This window comes from Hyperolius riggenbachi, chromosome 7, assembly GCF_040937935.1.
Source record: "Hyperolius riggenbachi isolate aHypRig1 chromosome 7, aHypRig1.pri, whole genome shotgun sequence".
Taxonomy (NCBI): domain Eukaryota; kingdom Metazoa; phylum Chordata; class Amphibia; order Anura; family Hyperoliidae; genus Hyperolius; species Hyperolius riggenbachi.
In genome coordinates this window covers 250,858,613-250,874,143 of record NC_090652.1, presented here as the reverse complement: position 1 = coordinate 250,874,143, position 15,531 = coordinate 250,858,613, and the positions used below count along the sequence as shown (strand labels likewise).

At 42.4% G+C, this 15,531-nt stretch overlaps 1 protein-coding gene across 7 annotated transcripts in view; it reads right to left on the bottom strand.

Moving 5' to 3' along the window:
* MAP3K20 (mitogen-activated protein kinase kinase kinase 20) overlaps window positions 1–15,531 on the bottom strand; it is a 291,544-nt gene that overhangs the window by 116,479 nt on the left and 159,534 nt on the right. For all 7 annotated transcript variants that reach the window (XM_068245494.1, XM_068245492.1, XM_068245499.1 and 4 more), the window contains 5 exons: window positions 13,738–13,803; window positions 11,794–11,822; window positions 10,646–10,783; window positions 3,827–3,913; window positions 624–698 (listed from right to left, as the gene is read on the bottom strand). In XM_068245494.1, coding sequence (XP_068101595.1) covers window positions 624–698; window positions 3,827–3,913; window positions 10,646–10,783; window positions 11,794–11,822; window positions 13,738–13,803 — 395 coding nt within the window. The remainder of the gene's footprint in view (window positions 1–623; window positions 699–3,826; window positions 3,914–10,645; window positions 10,784–11,793; window positions 11,823–13,737; window positions 13,804–15,531) is intronic.

Genomic DNA, 15,531 nt, shown 5'->3' with positions numbered 1-15,531 from the left:
TTACCTACCATACACTGAGACCTGGGTTCAAATCCCAGTCACGGTATGTAAGCTGGTTTTTGAAATACTGGAATTCCCTGGCAGATGAGACCCTCCTCCCTCCGGTAGGAGGGAGGAGGGAATAGGTAGAAGGGTAGAAGGGTGGAGGGAGGGTACAAGAGGCTAATTAAAATTTCCTTAGCAGAGTGTGTAGCAGCTGTCCCTTAATTAATTAGTATAGGCAGACGAGTGAGTCAAAAGGCTCAAGGACCTTGACTTGTATAAGGGGGGGGTGGGGCTCCAGGGGTGAGTGCAGTCTGATTGGCAACAAGGTGCCTGCTGACTGATGTAGAGGGTCAAAGTTTTGCTCAATAGAGCATTATGGGGCGAATCGAACTTCCGGGAAAGTTCGCCATTGGTAGGCGAACGCGAACCACCGAAGTTCGCCGGTTCGGGACATCTCTAGTGGCCAGCGGGACAACTCAGAGGACCGAGGCTATGGTGAGGGACTAAGACTGCTGCTAGGGGGGCTGGAAGAAGCCAAAGGTGAGTAAAATCTTTTTAATCATATTCGCATCGGAAGTTCTTTAAGAAGTCAAACGATTGTTTAGTGCTAATGAGAGGAGAGAAGCGTCACACATTACCTTTGGTTCAGCCTCCCAACACAGGCGCATCAATTCTGCAAAACTTCTTGGACAGGAGCTTGGAATGGTCAACCTCTGAAATACACAAGACACTAATGTTATGCTATGTCACAAGGAAATTACTGGAAGCTCCATCAGTTATTTTGTTATGGACTGGATATAGACAGAGGCGCTTGGTTCTTCTACTGACCCTATATGCTATTACTATATTGTTACTGCCTGATGAAGCGGGATTAAACCTGTGAAACGCTCTGCACATTTGGAGTAATGTGAATAAATTGTTTACTATAAACCAACAATTTTTGGAGTCTTCTTGGAGGAGGTAAGTCCACCACTATCTCCTCTTTTTAAACGTTTTTATACTACATTGGCACCTGTTATACATTCTAGTATATGGTCTAGTCACATTTAGAAAAGTAATACTAGCAAATAGAGTGATCTTAACCAAGTCTCATGACCCAAGTATGTTAAACCTCAGCCCATAGCCTAAAGTTAACCTTTAATCAATTCTCAACCCTTAAATGAACCCTTAAACCTAGTCCATAAATACCTACAACTTGAACTGAAGGCTCAGAGATCAGAAGGTTATTTGACATTTTTTAAATTACCCTTCACTATGAATTCTACACTCCCAAGGCCCTGAAAATTTTAGTTCTGTGTTGTATACTCATTATTTATGCCAAAGTTGCCCCGTCTCTTATGGTGGTCTCATTTGATTCCAGACCTTTCGGATGAAGATTGGGTGATACCTTGGACTCTCATAACCAATTGTCTGTTGCAGTGAATAACAGAATTACCTAGCTTTACTTTATCCGCAGTCATAAACCGATTGTCCTAACTGATTGAGATTCCCATAGATTTCCATCCTTTGATTTGTTTATTTGGCATTTTGGATAAGGAAGCCTTCTCTCACCACCAAAGGATTTTTCTTAGAGAATCTTTATTGTTGGTTAGGAAACTTATTGCACTTCACTGGATAAATGTCCCCCCCCCTTTTCCTCCCTGCAACATCCCACGTTTGGTAGAAGACTAATAAAGTGGTTTCCATGATGAAGGTAGTTTTCAAGGACAGTGGATGTCTCCTTACATTTGATAAGGTCTGGGGGAAGTGGTTGGGGTCCACTTATGCTTCGTTAAACAAATATCCTATGAACTGGACAAATACAAATTCATAGAAGAATCTGGTAGTAATAATTTGTGTGTGTCCTGTGGCCTCCCACGGTATTGCAAGACTGATACTCTGTCAAGTTTCCTTCCAGGCTTTAGCTTATTTCACGGATGGCACTACAATATAATTTTTAGGTGTGCTTGATGTCTCATTTTTTAATGTGTTATGACACTTACATCTGCCTTATCTGTTATGTTTACTGTTTGGTACGGGTTTTTATTCTTCAATTCTTTAACAGTTGCACTGATCTGTTATCTGGACCTAATCCATGATCGGATTTCAACCCTCCTTTACAGCTATAAATGTAACCCTTCATATGCCCTTTAACATAACAAATAACCAGCTTAACACATACAAACACTATAATAATAATAATAAGAAGAAGAAATATATTATATATATATTTCATCAAACAATTCCTGTAACCCCATGCAAAGATGAGTCAGGTCTACTAGCATCACTAAGCAGATTTTTTTTTTAAAAAAAGGATCTGTTCCTTGTAGTAAAATGGTGCTTGGCCTAGATATTATATAGAGCAGGTAAATAGAAGGGACTGTTAACATAAAAAAAATGAGTTGACCATACAGTGTTAAAATAACAAATGCAGAAATGTTTTCTAAAAATAAGAATTTCAAGCAAATGTATAGGACAGCCAGGACAAGGTCTCTAAGAAGTTTGTTGTTGGGCCCAACTAATATAGGACAGGTTGGTTTCAGATGCTTTCTATAATCTGCAAATTAAATTTAGATTTATTTTTGTTGGACAGGTTTTAGAATGTCAAAACTAACAGCTAAATATAGCTACAAACATAGCGGTAACCATATATAAACCAGACTACAGGTATTTCATTGAACATGTAACATTTACTTTGTAGCACAGTGTGAGCTTTCGTTTTATGTTCCTAGCCATTTTTTAACTGAGAAGAGGATGACTGCAGTGTCTTTCAATGGAGTTACTGGAGGGAAGTTCAGCTGTCTGAAGCAATATATCAAACTAGCATTGCCACCATTATCTGATCACTTACTACATTCAGTTTTGGAACTGGTACAATTTGAAGATTTTAATCAAAGGTCTTTTCAATGTGCCGACAAATATTTCAAGGTTTCTTGGGCCTTTAAATATCCTTTGCTACTGAAGCTCACACTAAATCATAGTCAACAAAGGGTGACCTAGCAGCCCATCCCGTGTGCTACAACAACAGAGGAGATCAAAATGGCTTCTCCATTTAAACCGCCATTTTGATCAGGTTACCTTCCTTTGTGCTACAAACACGCCAGATAAATATAAACCGATATTTTAAACAAAAAGAAATCCTAATATCTGTACAAAAATATTTGTAAACATGTAAAAATGTTAAAAAGCCAGAGTGATTCTGAGCTAGTTACCCGGTATTGGAAGTATTTACTTTGCCCTGGACATTATACAATGGCAAAAGCTTTGAGGAGGAACCATAAAGCTCAGCCACAGCCCTGCCAATACGTGTTATGAACATATCTTTAATGTGGAGTCGAACATCCTGCGGGAGGCTAAACTGTAATTTTCTTTATTTTTTTTTCTTCTTTTATTTTTGAAACTCTCATCTACAGTGACAGCTTCTTGTAGTACAACGTCTCCTGCTGGGCGAGTTAAGTTGAAGTATCTGAAGGTCTTTCACTGAAATATCAACTCCTGGCCAGTAAAAAGATGCCCAAAATCACGGGAGATGGAGATAAACGGTCCCCTACCTTGGACGCAATGGCTCCTTTCATCACGAAGAACAAACCCCCAGGTTACCCTATTGAGGCAGAGAAACTAGTACAGTAGTTCTACGATTTTTGATCTACGGCATCATGATGTGAAGACTCAACAATTAGATGTAAAGGGTCCATTCATGAGGAATAACATTAGTTTGACCCTTTGTGTTAGCTCCTACTGGTAATCTTTCCATAAGCGTTGAACTTACTTTCAATTTGAAGAAGATGAAAAAGTCTTTTGCAAACCCCCAATACTGTTCTCATATCTATCAACTGTATCTGAGCATAAAAAGTAGCCTTACCTCGTTTTTTTCTACCACGAGCCAAGCCACTTGCAATCCTTCCAGTCCTTTAAATGGAACCTCCCTTGTTAACATTTCCCACAACACCTGGAAAAAAAACAGTATGAATGTAATATTTAAGAGCTATTTTTTTCAGTTTACAGCAAGATTTAATGGTTTGCATGAGAATATTTCTAATTTTATAAACCATGCACATTTGCTGCTATAATTTTTTTTATGCTAAAGACTTGCAGTCAATTTAGTTTTAAAAAGGGGAAAAAATGCTATTTTATAGTCAATTCTACGTAAAATAAAAAACAAAAAAACAAATGTTTTTTGATTACCTAAGAAAAAAAATTATTTTTTTTAACTTAAAAAAATATATATAAATTTGAATCAGTAAACTGCCATGTTATCCAGTTTTCAAAGCCTGCTGGGTTTTCTAACAAGAAAATCCAGCACTACCTGCATGCCTGTAGGCACCATTTGCCATACTAAATGGACAGTCTTCTATTATCCACTTTTCTGGAAGGTATGATAGATAGAAGGGCTTGTGTGACTCATTCTGTCATCACTGTAATCTGAAGAGATGTGTGATAAAACACAGGCTGTGGCCAAGCATTGAGCCCTGTTCACAGTGGTCAGTTGTGTTGCAGAATAAGTCTGCATGTCAACTCACTGCCTATACAATTCTATGGGCCTGTTCACAGTACTGCTTTGTAACTAATTATTCGAACTCGCTGCATGCCGGCTTTGTGTTAAAGTCTAAGCCCAGTCTACATTGCACTTCACAGTCATAATGCATGCATTTGTTGCTTGGGGTATATGCCTTGCTTTAAGGCCTCCAATTGTTCTTTGCTATCTTTGGGAGCACTCAGGGACAGGAGCTCCTGAAGCATTCTGACGGATCATAAAGATGTATTTGACCAGTTGGTCAAATAGCTGCAACAGGTGTGACATCGCTGGAATGAGGGGACCAAGAGTGGACAGGAAAGCCTCAATAGTATCCAGAGCCTTCTCTCTCCATAGGAAATCATCTGACATTTTCCCTCTCTGGAGTTTTGCTTTAATTTATTACTCATTGGATATGTAGTGGACCATTATCCTAGTATCAGGGGCCCCTGATACTGTAGAGATGCAATACATCTGGACAGCACTGGGGCCCAGAACGATCTAATCTGAGGTGTGCACACATCTTAAGGCCAAGTACGGGTGACACACAGGGTTCATAGGCTAGGAAGTGGTTAATGAGAACTCTCAGACTACTGTATAAAGAAAACTACCTGATCTGAGGGGCTACCACTTAATTCCTGCTTCTTTTTCTTCAGTAGTTTTGTTAAAGGACTATTGTAGGGGGTTGGGGGTTGTAGACGACCTGTGCCCACGCAGCCACTCACCAATGATCCGGTCCCTACCAGCAGACCACTTCCGGAACTTCTGACTTAAAAGTCGGAAAACCACTGCGCCTGTGCAGCCGCGTCCTTGTTCCCCCTGACGTCACTGGGAGTGTACGGTGCAGATCCAGTACGGTCTGCACCTGCGTAGTACGCTCCCAGTGACATTAGTGGGAGTGAGAATGCGGCTGCTCAGGCGCAGTGGTTTTCCAACTTTAAAGTTGGAAATTCTGGAAGTGAACTGAAGGCAGGAAACGGAGCATCGGTGAGTGACTGCATGAGCACAGGACGTTAGAACCCCAGGTAAGTTTAACTCATTTTCCCCCTTACAGTAATCCTTTAAAATAAATGGCCATGTCCCCAGAAGTATTTCCAGGGTCACGATGCTGCAGCATCTCTGATTTGGCTTCTCACCAGAGAGCACAGAGAAGCGAGCGAGGGCAAGAGAGAAGCAGGGAGAGAGCAAGCAAGAAGAATGGAACGGGTGTTCTTATTGCCAGATGGGGTATAATGCAGGAGTTTCTTTCTGGCAAAGAACGCATCTTCCTGTATTAGGCTACCGACAAGCTGCTGTCGACATTATTTGGTACTCTTTTTAAACTTAAAAAAACAAACAAAAAACAAACACCTTTATAAGTGAATGATTGCTGCTATTTGCTACAGCAGCAATCATTAAACCGGTTCAAGCAAGTTTTAATAATCAATTACATTTGTGATAACGCAACTCCCCCTCCCCCAACAAAAATAAAACGTAAGAATGTTTAATGATCTTCCTTCTTTATAAACAAGATGGCATCTACCATTTTTCATTTCAGATATTTAGTAATTATTCAGAACCCATTACTGTGAATTTTCCCAAATTGGAACACTTAAGATACGTAGCTCAGACTTATTTTTCATGACACCATTAAAAATAGGGAATTATTTTAATGACGTGCAGAACTTTGTCTTTTAGTAGTTGCCTTTAGAGCAGTGAGAGAGTCATTTGCAATGCTTTATATCCGCTAAGAAAATTCATTTCAATTACCGGTATATGTCCAACCTGAAAAGAGGACAACTGGCCATTATCATAAAAAAATGTCACATCACAACATCATTATATCAATACGAAGACAGCTAAAGTGCTTATGAAGAGAACAGTGGTCATAAGACTTGCCTTGGCTCCATCTTCTAAATCTACAGGCCAATTACATTTGTACTTCATGATGAGGACAAAATAGTACATAAATACTAAATCAATGTTTAGTGCACATCCTATACTATAAAATCCGTGTCACTACATCCGTCCGTCAGTGCTTTTAAGCACTGCGCATGTGCAGAGAAAAGACGCAGAGACACCGCCAAGAGCCGGAGGACGGGGCCAGGAGGGAGGGGCAAGCGTGTGTGTGCGCACGCACGATAGGTGTGCGGCGCATTAGGAACGGGCATAGCCTGTTTTTAAATGGGCTTAGGCCACTAGTGTTCCATAAAGCTGAGAGTATAGCATGTTAAAACACAAAGCCATATCCATTTATATCCGAGACAAGAAAACACGAAGCAAATATTGTTAACTTTTCTATTCTACAATGTAATTTAGCTAATTGTTCACATTGCTTTGGGGAAACTAAAGAAAAAAAAAATCAAAGAGCCAACCAAATAGTGCCCCAAGGATATTACAGTATGTTAACATTTAACTCAAGTACAAATCTAGGCAAGTTATAAAAAAAAAAAAAAAAAATAAATGTTGAAAACCTAAGTTGTAAACGGAGCTGACCCCACCCTCCCTCTGTAGGCGGCACCTATCAACCAACTCATTATCTCTAGTCAGGTGATTTAGATGACACATTTTAAGGAATCTGTCCTCAATTACTTAAAGGGAACCTAAACTGAGAAGGATATGTATTTTTCCTTTTAAAATAATACCAGTTGCCTGACTCTCCTGCTGATCCTGTGTCTCTAAGGCCTCATTCGCACTGCACGCATTCCCATCCGCGTTTCGGAAACGCGTGCAGGAAGCAGACACGCACGGCATCAGACAGTGCATAGACTGCACTGTGATGTTCACACTGCATGCGTTCCGGACTTGTGCGGTCCGGGAATGAATGCTGCACGCATTTTTTCCCAAACCGCGCGGCTGTCCCATTCACTTTCAGTGAATGGGATCAGCCACGCAACGCATACAAACACGTTTCGGGTGTGTGATTCAGCCACTACTGCAGCCAAAGAGATCAGCATGTTTAGGTTCTCTTTTTGGAAGCGGGTGGTGGATGGCTTTTTCTAGGTGATGTGAGCCCTGGAGTGAGCTGTCTGCGCTCGTCCTCCCCTACCCCCCCCCCCCCCCCCCGCCTTGGAGTGCTGCGTGTGAGCCAACCCCAAGCTCTACAAGCTTGGAGTGACCCGTGCGTCACTCCTTATGTGTTGCACCCAAGTCATGCTCAGCAGCAGAACGCAATGGACGTTAAGGTAAGTGCCTATTTTTAATTTAGGAGGCGGGTGCGGACGGCCCTCCCCGGCGTTGGCCACGGTTGGGGGGGGCGCCCCCCAGCCTCCTCCTTCGGGGTGCCGCTGTGGTCTCCAGGCAGTGAGAGCTTGGGGCCCCGTGGCCCCCCAGTTGTATGGGGGCATTGGGAAGCCTCCCCGTGGCGCTCCTGGATAGTGCTAATGAAGCATGAACTAATTCCCGCAGGGCAACCGCTTTGCGGTGTTGGTTTTTGACCCTGCATAGTTTGGCATGTGAAAGCAAATGCATATTTGCATGAGCATTGCCTCATGAATAGCCAATAAGGCCAAATTTGCAAAGCCATATAAGTCAGGTGTTCACTTGGTGTTTAACCTCCCTGGCGGTTTATTTATTTTGCCAGGGAGGCTGCGGGAGGGTTTTTTTTAAATTAAAAAAAAAATATTTCATGCAGCCAACTGAAAGTTGGTTGCATGAAAGCCCACTAGAGGGCGCTCCGGAAGCGTACTTTCGATCGCCTCCGGCAATCGAAAGTAACAAGATAGGCCGCAATGAGCGGCCTATCTTGTTTCGCTTTCCTCGTCGCCATGGCGACGAGCGGAGTGACGTCATGGACGTCAGTCGACGTCCTGACGTCAGAGCCGCCCGATCCAGCCCCTAGCGCCGGCCGGAACTGTTTGTTCCGGCTGCGCTGGGCTCGGGCGGCTGGGGGGACCCTCTTTCGCCGCTGCATCGGGCGATCGGGCAGCACACGCGGCTGGCAAAGTGCCGGCTGCGTGTGCTGCTTTTTTCAGAATGAAAATCGGCCCAGCAGGGCCTGAGCGGCGACCTCCGGCGGCATACCCCGAGCTCAGCTCGGGATTACCGCCAAGGAGGTTAATGCCCACATTCAATTCTTTGTGTTAGGTTCTCTTTAAGTACGCTGACCATACGTCCCGCTTTACCTGGGACAGGTACCGGATTCAGGGTCCCCTGTCCCAGGCTGCATGAGGTCCCGGGAAATGTCCCGCTTTTAACTGCCTCGGAACACTGTCACTGGAACGGTGGCCTCGGGACACTGGCCATCGTACCATTGCATGAACTGGCATGCAGCGTCTAATAGACGCCGTGCAACTGCATAGCCCGCAGCCCCGCTCCATTTCTGCTGAAATGTGTCCCAAATTGCGTTTTCTGCTGAAATGTTGCCCACATTGCGTTTATTTTCTGGTGTCTAGGGTAACAGTTGCTGCATTTATTATTTAATGGTCCTAGTTGGCTATATTTGCTGCTTTGGGGTTACGGTTACGCTCCGCCCATACAATGTCATGGCCCCGCCCCCCATTCCCCGCGCCCATTTTTCACCGCAAACACCCCCCCTCCCTTTCCGTCCCAGGTTGGACCCAGAGAAATCTGGTCACTGTACTTTAAGTATATCAATTTTTTTTAAAGAGGAACTCAAGTGACATAGCAGAATGTAGTGAATTATTCACGATATTTACTTTGACCTATGTCTTAACTAACAAGCTCTTCTTAGAGAAGATGAAAATGTATCTCTTAGGACAGTGCTGTCCAACTTCATGGACCCGGAGGGCCACATTTTTTTGAGACATGGTGGAGGGCAGGCCACAATTATGTTTTCGCGGTACAAATAGGATAAAACATGCAGATCAAAACTGATAACACAATGGACTTGCTCATTTCTTCAGCAAAAAAAACACATGATTTGGCAGCGGTTTCCCCCCCAAAAATATATAACTTAGCAGCATTTGGCTCCTAAATACACCTAATTTAGCAGCATTTACAAAACTACACAACATTTAGCAGTGATTTCAGAAAAAAAAATACAGATTTAGCATAGTTTCCCCCAATAATGCATATAATTTAGCAGCATTTCCCCATAAAATACACTGAATTTGGCAGTGTTTCGCCCCCAAAATACATATAATTTAGCAGAATTTTCTCCCAAAAAAACATAAGCATAATTTCTCTTCAAAATTGACATAATTTAGCAGTGTTTCCTCCCCAAATACTGACAATTTGGCAGAATTACTCCCTAAAATATCCATAACTTGGCAGTATTTCCCCCAATATAACCCTAAAGAAAACATATTAAGCTGCATTGCCCCCAATTTAAACCCCCTCCCCCAAAAAAAATAAAACACAGGGCAGCATCATCCTTCATAAAAATACCTCCCTCCCTCCATATAACCTCCACCCCAGACAGCAGCATTAGGTGCACCTTTGCACACATCTGACAGCAGATGACCCCCTTTAACCAATCACCATCAAGATGGCAGTATCAGGTGACCCCTGTCATCAATCCCCCTGGTCTACGAGCACCTTGCAAACTGAGGGGAGTGCCTGTCTAACCTGTATGATCCAGCTTGTGGCTCTGTAGCATGCTGCAGCACCGCCCCTTCTTTCGCACACCAATCAGCACATGCCTCCTCTGAAGGGAGGACAACACTTCAGTGCCATTTGCTCTGCCTCTTCCCTCCCATACCATTCAGACATATCTCCTGAAAGGAGGGGAGGACGGAGCTTGGGTGCTATTTGCTCTGCCCCTTCCCTCCCACACCAGTCGGCACACAAGTCCTCTGAAAGGAGGGGAGGATGGAACTTCCGCGCCATTTGCTTTGCCCCTTCCCTCCCACATCAGTCGGCACATATGTCTTCTGAAAGGAGGGGAAGACGGAACTTCGGCGCCACTTGCTCCACCCTCTTCCCCGGCTTTTACTGTCCTCCAAATGGAGGACTCGGGAAAAAAAACAAAAAGGTGAAAAAAAAGTTAGATGAGAAAGAGACACAAGACAGACAAATTCTGGCGTGCTGCAGAAAGGAGGTCTGACGGGCCGGGTGCGGCTCGCCAGCCGCCAGTTGGACAGCACTGTCTTAGGAGGAAACTCAGTAGAAAAGTTAATCTGTGCAAGGGTCCATGTAACTTCTGTCAGGGTGCAGAGACTGCATGGATTTGTCTGCTCTAGTTCAATATTGGTTTGACTTTCAAGCAAAATCAGAAAAAGGACTTACCACGCCATATGAGTATGTGTCACAGGTTTCGGAAACAGGAAGACTTTGAATAACCTCGGGTGCCATCCATGGAAAAGTCCCTACAAGGGACATATGAGTTGTATGGGAATGGAACCTTGAGGCACCAAAATCACAAATCTAGATAAGATAAATAGAAGTCTTAGATTCAAAAATAATGTCAAAGGGCAATTCACAAAATAGTAGATAAAGCTTCAAGAGAATCTGTACTCCAAAAATTCTTATAATAAAAAGCATACCATTCTATTCATTATGTTCTCCTGGGCCCCTCTGTGCTGTTTCTGACACTCCCTGCTGCAATCCTGGCTTGTAATCGCCAGTTTTAAGCAGGGTTTACAAACAAAAGACATGCCATGTGATAGGCTGAGAGGAGCTCAATCTGTGACTCATACAGAGCCTGCAGGGGGCGTGGAGAGGGTGTGTATAGCTTCTATCCTATTACAAGCAGAGCAGCAAATTCCTGCCTGCGCCCGACAAAGCCATCAGAGGAAAGAAGATTAGATTATATAACAGAGATAATACAGCCACTGTGCAACTAGGAAAGGCTGCTGTAATACAGACCACATTAGAACATGTATAGGAACTTATAGGATAGAAGAAATAAGGCTGAAAATTTTGTTAGAGTTTCTTTAAAAAATAAAAACTCAAAACTCAGCAATGCAAATTCTGATAGGAATCAGCATAAACAAAGTGCTAGTCAAAAAACTGGCTTCAGAGGCGAAATATGCTTGGAACTGCAATGCAACTAACGTTCTATCTTCTCTGGATTCAGATGATGGGTGGGTCAGACAGGTGTGATTGTGTGGCACGCAAAGTAGGAAGAAAAATTAAATGTCTGATTACATTTCCACAGAATCTCTTTATTACACCCGAAACCACGAGACTACATGAGGAGGTGTGGCTTTGCTGTTCATGAGACGTAAGTGGTGATGAGCGATTTTAAGACCACACCTTTTGATGATGCACTCAAGAGGACTTGTGCCTGTATAAGTAAACAGCTGCAGCAAGCACAGCTACACAAAAGGATTTTTCAATTATAATAGTTCATTTCCATAGTCAATGCTTATAATTTACACTAATCAACATCATTTGCCTTGTTCAGATTACAGATACAATGAGACCACACTTACCTTCAATATTCCATCTATGGTTATTACAACTAAAAAGAAGAACACAAGATACTTTGTAAATGCAACAGACAAATAATAATAAAAAATAATAAAAAAATATTATATTATTAGTAATAATAATAATACAGTAACTAACTGATACATATGAATTGCATATTTAGAAAAGTTAAATAGGTAAAATTAAAAAGTTGTCTCACAAAGCTTTGGCCCGTCATACCAAATTCATGCTATGTGTGGTAAGCTATACCCTCCCACATAGCACAAATGTGGGTGCAGGTGTGTGTTTTTGGAAGGGGGGGGGGGGGTTATTTAGATCTAAGGTATTTTCATGCAAAAGAAAAAAGGATTCATCAGACCAGGCTTTTTCCATCTTAAATAGGACCCTCCATTTTATAGGTAGCCAGTGAAGGGAGTGTAGGACTGGTGTTATGTGGCAGTGACTTAACAGTCTGGCAGCAGTATTCTATATCAGCTGTAGGCAGTACAAGTCCGTTTTTGGAAAGCCGGTGTAGAGCGTATAACAATAGTCCAGTCGGGATGTAATGAAGGCATGGACTAAGGTTGGCAGATCTTCTGGGGAGAGGAGGTGCTTGATATTTGCAAGGTTCTTCATTTTCATTATTTCTACATTTATGAGCACGTACAGTGGAATTGAAGAGGGCTGTAAATTATATAAAGAGCGAACCAGGTCTCCACCTGGATAAGTTGGTTTTACTTTATATCATATCACAGCAAAAGCATACACAACGTTTCGTCCCCAAGACCTTCATTAAGTACATTTGATTAAGGTACTGTCTGAAATGACAAAGTAAAAGCAACTTATCCAGGTGGAGACCCAGTTCTCGCTCTATATAAATTTACAGCCCTCTTCAATGGGCCATCCAAGCTTATAATAGGGATAGATAGTACAGGATACAGTGAGTAAGGGAGATGCCACAATCAGGAGAAACTGCACGTTCGTGAATGATTAGGGTAGAGAGAAAAACGGGGAGGAAATTGTGCATAAGGAATTGCTTATTATAGGGCAGAGAAGAACATTTCACTAAACGTTGAGAAGTTCATTATTAACGGGTATTTAAAAACTGCAGTGAGAGTAGAATCTCCAGCAAATTGCCAGGGCTCATATGTAGACCTGGGAGCTCAGCCACAGCACTCTCATCCCTAGAGCCTGGTAAACCCATCCAATCTTGATTGGTCAATAGCTGACCAATTTTACCACCTCCATGTAATGTGACATCCAACAATTTTTCAATACAATTAACAGATTGCGTAGGGAAGCTCTCATACTACACTAAAGTGGTAAAATTGGCCAACTAAAATTGGATGTGTGTACCAGACTTAAACACATGTACAATTCCTGTTGCCTGCAGGGTCTGGGACTCAATCTCTTGCGGGCCAGTTCAGAGCTGAGTTATGCAGCAATGCACCCCCTAGAGGCAACCAACCTGTTCTGTTGCTTTGGTGGGGGGTGGAAGGAAGACAGTGCAGTGTTCGACAGAGTGTTACAGTGCAGGCAGAGTGAGCAAGAAAATAGGGTTGGCCTGCGCTCAGCTGGGAAGACGGGCCAGTCCGGATCTCTCTGCAACACATCAGGGACCACCATACACACAATAGATTGTCAGCAGAGGCGGCCCAACCAGCTGTGAATCATCTAGCATGTGTACAAGGCATCAGAATTCTGAATACATTAACAACTACAAGAAATAAAACACGAGTTATGGATAGATTGACCATTCTATAGTGTTACAAAGGGCAATGGTGTTCTGCAACATGCAGCAACCCTAAATAACAAAGCAGATTTAGCTTTTCCTGTAGCTCAGGGTCAGGTTGGCTGCCTAGACCTACAATGCTTCGAAGATGATAGAATTTCTCATTATCCCATCACTAAACCCCTACTGCTCAGTGTAACAGAAGTATTAACACAACAAATAAAATATACTTTACCATTTCTAGACTTGAGATCTCGGTGTATTACGCGTATTGGGGCCTCCATATGTAAATAATGCATTCCTGGTCATACAAAGAAAAAACATGGCAATATTAACCACAGAATTGTCTACATATAAAGAAATATATAGAACGTTACCTTTAATAGTAAGAAATGTATTTTGATATCAGTGTACTGACAGCTGAAAATTACATGATGATGAAGGTTTATTGTGAATGCCCGTTTCATGTGTAATAATGGAGAATGACGACAGTAAATGGCAGCAACACAAGAATTGCTCCTGTACATTACAGTTAATGTGTTCGTGGACAAAATACTTCGGTTGGCTGAGTCTAGACTTTAGTATACTGTATAGGATTCAACATCTGATAATCACCTGACTCATGGAACAGAGCCAGTGCAAACCAGAGATAGTCAACGAGATGCTTATCATTTGGAGTCAATACAAAATGTGTTTACTGTATGATGGACATTTTTGCAGCTAGGTGGTGGATTACTTTAGCTATTGGTGACTGCAGAAAAACTGCATCCATATGCATAAATCTAACCCAAGATTTACATCAACTAAAAATTATTAGCATGTACACACATATGTATGCACAATTTGTTGTCCAAACTCTTTTCTCTCTCTACTGACCATGCCACCCTTCCTTTTTAAACGCCTATTGCAGAAGAGTTAAAGTGGCATACCAGCCGCACACCCTAACCACATTCTAATTGGTAGTAGTAGTGAACAGCAGCTCAGCCAAGCCTCTCCTGCAAGAAGACTGCACAGTTTGGCCACACAGTGTCAAAAAGCAGAGAACAGTGGTGCATAAAGTATTTAATAAGGTGTTTAACGGTTAGGTCTCATTCACACGGAGGGATGAAGGCAGTGTCAGCTGCTCCTGTATATCCACATGTACATCACTATAGGCAACTCTTCTTGCAGTTACATCTGAGTACAGTGCTCAGATGCAACAGGTCCCGTTCTTTGCCACTGGGTAGCGTCACTGTGTGTCAAACGATGACATGCATGTCATTACAAATACTCATGGCCCGACAAGTGCACAGTTCAGCCGTCCACCTGAAAGAGGCTTAAAGAGAAACTAAAACCAAGAATTGAAATTCATCCCAATCAGTAGCCGATATCCCCTTTCCCATGAGAAATCTTTACCTTTTCTCAAATAGATCATCAGGGGGCTCTGTATGGCTGATATTGTGGTGAAACCACGCCTACAGTGTGATGTCAGGACCATGGTTCTGACATCACACTGTGAGAGCTTTGTTGCATTGAGGGAAATAACAGGTGTTTCCAACTGCCAAAAAAGCAAGCATCATCTCCTTCCACGGACATCACCTGCCAGCAGTAAAAATGTCACCATGTGGTAAATGTCAGAATGTAAATCAAGGAGAGGAAAGATTTTACAATGGGTAAACACTGACTAAATCATTTATACATAATTATTGTAAAAATAAGGCACTTTTTATTACATTATTTTCACTGGAGTTCCTCTTCAAGGGCTGTTTCACACTGCAGGCGATTCCATGGCGAATCCACTGCACTTGCCAATCGAGACATATGCAAAGCACTAGTGCAGTTTCTCCCTATGGGAGCTTATGCACTGCAGCATTGCAATCACAAAAGCATTTGCACTGCAATTTTTGTTCCCAGAACGAAAATCACAAATGTAAACATGAAAAAAATTGTTGGAACATTACAATTGCTAATGATTTTTGGTGTAAAAAGGCCCTAAAGGATAAGGAGTGGTGTTATTGTGAGGAGCAACCATTCTCATGTCGACTAAACG